The sequence below is a fragment of the Monodon monoceros genome, unplaced genomic scaffold (assembly GCF_005190385.1).
Source record: "Monodon monoceros isolate NGI ecotype Baffin Bay Population unplaced genomic scaffold, NGI_Narwhal_1 Super_Scaffold_6, whole genome shotgun sequence".
Lineage (NCBI taxonomy): Eukaryota > Metazoa > Chordata > Mammalia > Artiodactyla > Monodontidae > Monodon > Monodon monoceros.
Window position 1 is genome coordinate 91794437 of NW_021703783.1, and position 5164 is coordinate 91799600.

Here is a 5164-nt window from a genome sequence, read left to right on the forward strand (position 1 = left end):
CACAGAAAATATAGATAAAGAGACAGAGAGATGGACAGATAGAACGAGAAAGCACCGTGGGTGGTGCAGGGAAGGGACCCCACCTCCGCAGCCTGCGACCCACTCTCCCCCTCCCTTGGGGCCTGGAAGCCCCCTGGGGCAGGTTCTGCACTGCAGGGTTGCGCTTTTCCCAGGATGCATCTTGTTCCTGGAGCAAAGCCTAACAATGCAGCTGGTACAGTCAGGGTGGGGCGGGCAGGTTGCCAGGGGTATGTGTGGTGACCTGGTGGTCTTGGAGGGGAGAGGTTGTGGGAGTGGAGGGGTCCTGAGCCTGGTGGGGTTTCCTTGATGCTGGGGCTTCCAGGGGTCCTTGGTGCAGTGAGTTGGACTCACAGGCTTGACTTCTAGAGGAGTCGCCTGGAGGTGACTTCCTGCAGGGTCACCAGGCGCTGGTCAGGACATGCACAAACACGGTGGCAACAAAGCCCTCCCCGTTCCCTCCCTTAGGAGAAGAGCCTCAGGCTCCCCTTGCCCGGGTCTGCAGACCCCTGACCCATCTGCTGTCTCCCTGTTTCCTGCAGGATGAAGATGAGACGCTACAAGCTCTTTCTCATGTTCTGTATGGCCGGTCTGTGCCTCATCTCCTTCCTGCACTTCTTTAAGACCCTGTCCTATGTCACCTTCCCCCGAGAACTGGCCTCCCTCAGCCCTAACCTGGTGTCCAGCTTCTTCTGGAACAATGCCCCGGTCACGCCCCAGGCCAGCCCCGAGCCGGGCAGCCCCGACCTGCTGCGTACCCCGCTCTATTCCCACTCGCCCCTGCTCCAGCCGCTGTCGCCAAGCAAGGCCACGGAGGAAATCCACCGGATGGACTTCGTGCTGCCCGAGGACACCACCGAGTACTTCCTCCGCACCAAAGCCGGGGGCGTCTGCTTCAAGCCAGGTACCAAGACGCTGGAGAAGCCGCCATCAGGGCGGCCAGAGGAGAAGGCAGAGGCGGGCGAAGGCGCGTCGGCGCGGGGCCCGGGCCGGCAGCTGCTGAGCGCCCGGGAGCGGCCGGGGGGGCGCGGCGCGCGGCGCAAGTGGGTGGAGTGCGTGTGCCTCCCGGGCTGGCACGGGCCGAGCTGCGGCGTGCCCACCGTGGTGCAGTACTCCAACCTGCCCACCAAGGAGCGCCTGGTGCCCCGCGAGGTGCCGCGGAGGGTCATCAACGCCATCAACATCAACCATGAGTTCGACCTGCTGGACGTGCGCTTCCACGAGCTGGGCGACGTGGTGGACGCCTTCGTGGTGTGCGAGTCCAACTTCACGGCCTACGGGGAGCCGCGGCCGCTCAAGTTCCGCGAGATGCTGACCAACGGCACCTTCGAGTACATCCGGCACAAGGTGCTCTATGTCTTCCTGGACCACTTCCCGCCGGGCGGGCGGCAGGACGGCTGGATCGCCGACGACTACCTGCGCACCTTCCTGACGCAGGATGGCGTGTCGCGGCTGCGCAACCTGCGGCCCGATGACGTCTTCATCATCGACGACGCCGACGAGATCCCCGCTCGCGACGGCGTGCTCTTCCTCAAGCTCTACGACGGCTGGACGGAGCCCTTCGCCTTCCACATGCGCAAGTCACTGTACGGCTTCTTCTGGAAGCAGCCGGGCACCCTAGAGGTGGTGTCGGGCTGCACGGTGGACATGCTGCAGACGGTGTACGGGCTGGACGGCATCCGTCTGCGCCGCCGCCAGTACTACACCATGCCCAACTTCCGCCAGTACGAGAACCGCACGGGCCACATCCTGGTGCAGTGGTCGCTGGGCAGCCCCCTGCACTTCGCCGGCTGGCACTGTTCCTGGTGCTTCACACCCGAGGGCATCTACTTCAAGCTGGTGTCCGCCCAGAACGGCGACTTCCCCCGCTGGGGTGACTACGAGGACAAGCGGGACCTCAATTACATCCGGAGCTTGATCCGCACAGGGGGCTGGTTCGACGGCACGCAGCAGGAGTACCCGCCGGCCGACCCCAGCGAACACATGTATGCCCCTAAGTACCTGCTCAAGAACTACCACCAGTTCCGCTACCTGCTGGACAACCCCTATCAGGAGCCCAAGAGCACAGCAGACGGTGGGCGGCGGAGCAAGCGTCCGGAGGGAAGGCCGCCCGCCAGGAGCAAATTGGACGTGGTTGAAGGCTAAGGCTGCATGATCTTATAGGGCCGGTGGCCAGGGTGGGGGGTGGGCGGCTGCCCCCCTGTTACCTTCCTGTCTCCTTCCGCCGTCTGGGTGGCTCTTAAGAGAACCAGGAGTGGATAGGTGGGGGAGTCTTTCCTACTCAAGCCCCTGTGAATCCAGGGTCAGGCCTGTGAGCTCAGAAAACATCCTTCCTAGTCAGGAGAGGAGAGCAGGCCCTTTCACCCCTCCAAGAGTGCTGCAGCCAGGAGGTGCCAATGGAGAGTGCACGGTGGTTACTGGGGAGCAGGGGAGGGTGGGGAAGGGAGCCTGCAGGAACTCCCTAGGGCAGCCAAGTGGGAGCTATGGTCCCTTCTGGGGAGAAGCCCACCATTCGGCCTCCTGGGGCTTTGGACCTGCAGTGGGAAAGGGGGATGCCGGGAGATCCCAGGGCTCTGTAAATAGATGCATTTGGGCCCAGGAGGAAGAAGGGACACCAAGGTCAGAGGGGATGAAAGTGGCAGCTGGAAGGAAGCCCCGATGGATGCTTTGTAGTGTCCTCAGGAGTGCTGGGCCAGAGGGAGCAGGGACCTCCACCCCGCTGCCTCACAGGACACACTGCACAGATGGCCCTGTGCCCCCAGCCCCTCCGGACCTGACACAGGTGTGGGGCCTGGGAAGCCTGGGAAGTCTTCCTTTTGGTTCCAAACCTGGCCTTGACATTCCTTCTTACTTTTGACATCGCTGTCTTGTGGGCTGCCCACCCAGTCCTTGCAAGACCAGGAGTCCTGTTCTCAGGGTGGGATGGGACTGTCAGCCAGCCTAGTAAGTCAGCCCTGGGGGAGGAGCCTCCTCCTCCCCCATCACCCCTTCCCACTGGAACCCACAGCCCCAGCTCTCCACCATCTCAGATGGAGTCACCCATGTGCCCCTCCTTGGGGCTGGCTAGGGGCCAGGAAGGGGCCATGAGGTTGCCCTGGGCCCAAGAGGGACATTAAGGCCAGTTGTATGGCATCTCATTCCTTAGTTGCCTCGTGGGGGAGGGGGTGTATTGTTAGAGTAGATTCTAAGCTGCTGTGATTAAGAGACCCCCAAATACAGTGGCTTAAAGCAGACAGAAGCTTGTTTCTAACTTAACTCTCCAGAGGGAGGTTGTCTGGATCTGGTAGGGCAGCTCTGTTTTCCTTCATCCCACTTTCCAATTCTGGGTAGAGTGGTTGCTCGAGCTCCCACCATCACATGTGCATCCGTGTCTGAGGGAACCAGAAAAAGGCATGGAAGTGCACACCCTTCCTGTTAGAGCATGAGCCAGAGATGGCACAGTCACTTCCGATGGCATCTCACTGGCCAGGACTTAGTCACATGGCCACAAGTAGCTGCAAGGGAAGCGGGAAAAGTAGTTTTCAGCTGGGCTGCCCTGTTCATTTATTAAAGGAAGGAGGAGGAGAGGATGGATATGGGTACAGGAGCATCTCTGGCACAAGGGGAGGAGGGGAGAGGGTAGAAATGACTGTTGTAGTTGTAGATCCTGCTCGCATGTTCAGAGCTCCTGAAACCTGCCCCTGCCCCCCTCACTGCCAGCCCAGGGCCAGGGTGCAGTGAGAGCCTGCCGCTGTGGGCTAGGAGAGACGCCTCCTCCCCGAGGCCCCCTCAGATGTTTACCCAGTGATGCCGGGTCGCAGAGCCTGCCTGTGGAACTGTACGTGTTTGTGCGTGTGCGTGCGTGCGTGTGTGTGTGTGTGTGTATTTATGGGCATGGGTGCATGCTTGCTGTATACTTGTACGTGACTGTGTTGGTGCGTCCCTGTACATATATGCTTGTGTGTGGATGTGGAAGCAGGGCCCAGGCCACCCTTCCCGAGACCTGGAGCCTGGGGCCACACCTCCTGCAACTTCCCAAAATAACTGAGGCAGAAAGCAAGCTGGGGAGCCCGGAAAGCCAGGCTAAAGGGGATGTTGGGTCCGTCTGTCTGTCTGTCTGTCTTTCAGTCCAAGGAATGAGAATCCTCCCAACCAGAGTGCTGTAGGGCTGAGAGCCCACCACGACCCCCCGGCCCCTTCCCTCCATCCCAGCCCCTCCAGCCTCCAGCCGGGATTTTCTTGGGGTGTCTTATTGGGGGTTTCCTGATGGGTCGGGAGAGGAGGGCGTCTCCTTTGCCATAGCTCTGCCTGGGGAGGCGCCCACCATGGGTGTGGCTCGGGGAGCTGGCCGCAGAGCAGCCTCGGGCGGGCGGGTGTGAAGCAGGTATGGGGGTCTCTGTTGCCCCCACTGTCCCTCCCATTGAGGGGGTGTCCCGAGGGAACCCTTCCCTTGGAGGTAGAGCAGCCCCCTTCTCTCTGGCCCCTCTTGCAGCTAAGGGGCTCAAGAGGTCAGGGTGTCCCTGTGGCTCTGGGTCACCCAGGCCAGGGTGACCTGGCCTCACCTCCAGCCACCTCTGCTCCCCGCCGGGCGGGCAGTCCCTGGGGGCTTCTGACTCGTGCCTGAGCCCCAGCCCAGGGCCCCCCTCCCTGACAGCTTCCTCGCCCTACGCCCCTGGCACACTCTACTGCTGAAGGGATGCCCCTGTCCGGGCTGTCAGGGGTCCCTGGCCTCCAGTTCACCAGCTCAGGGGCAGGGGAAGGCAGAGGGGAGGAGCTCAGAACTGCCAGGCCCCACCTTCCCTCTCAGACCCAGGAGGGCCGGGCGCATTCACGGCCACCGCCAAGTGGAGGCCTGGCCACGGAGCGGAGCGCACGGCTTCCAGCAGGCTGTGGGGGCCAAGGCGTGGGGTTGAAGAGTTTCACTTATAGGCATGTCAGACACTGGGAATTTCGGGGGCAGGGGAGCCCTGGGCCACTCCCCCAGTATGAAGGGAAACCAAACTGTGAATGTGAGCGCCAGTGCACTGCTGGCCCTGGCGCCATAGCCAGCTTGCTTTCTCTGGGAACCACCCGCCCTATGGCCTCCAGACTCAAGGAGGCCCAGCACACCTCGGATCATGTTGGTTCCCATGGGCAGGCGTGGAAGAGCTTTGGGGACAAAGGTGAC

At 62.0% G+C, this 5164-nt stretch overlaps 1 protein-coding gene across 1 annotated transcript; it reads left to right on the plus strand.

Annotated features, from left to right (window-relative positions):
• The first annotated feature begins 454 nt into the window (after positions 1–454).
• MGAT3 (mannosyl (beta-1,4-)-glycoprotein beta-1,4-N-acetylglucosaminyltransferase) lies at positions 455–2617 on the plus strand. Its single transcript, XM_029206318.1, has one exon. The coding sequence runs from the start codon at positions 562–564 to the stop codon at positions 2161–2163; it is 1602 nt and encodes a 533-aa protein (XP_029062151.1). The 5' UTR covers positions 455–561; the 3' UTR covers positions 2164–2617.
• The last annotated feature ends 2547 nt before the right edge of the window (positions 2618–5164 follow it).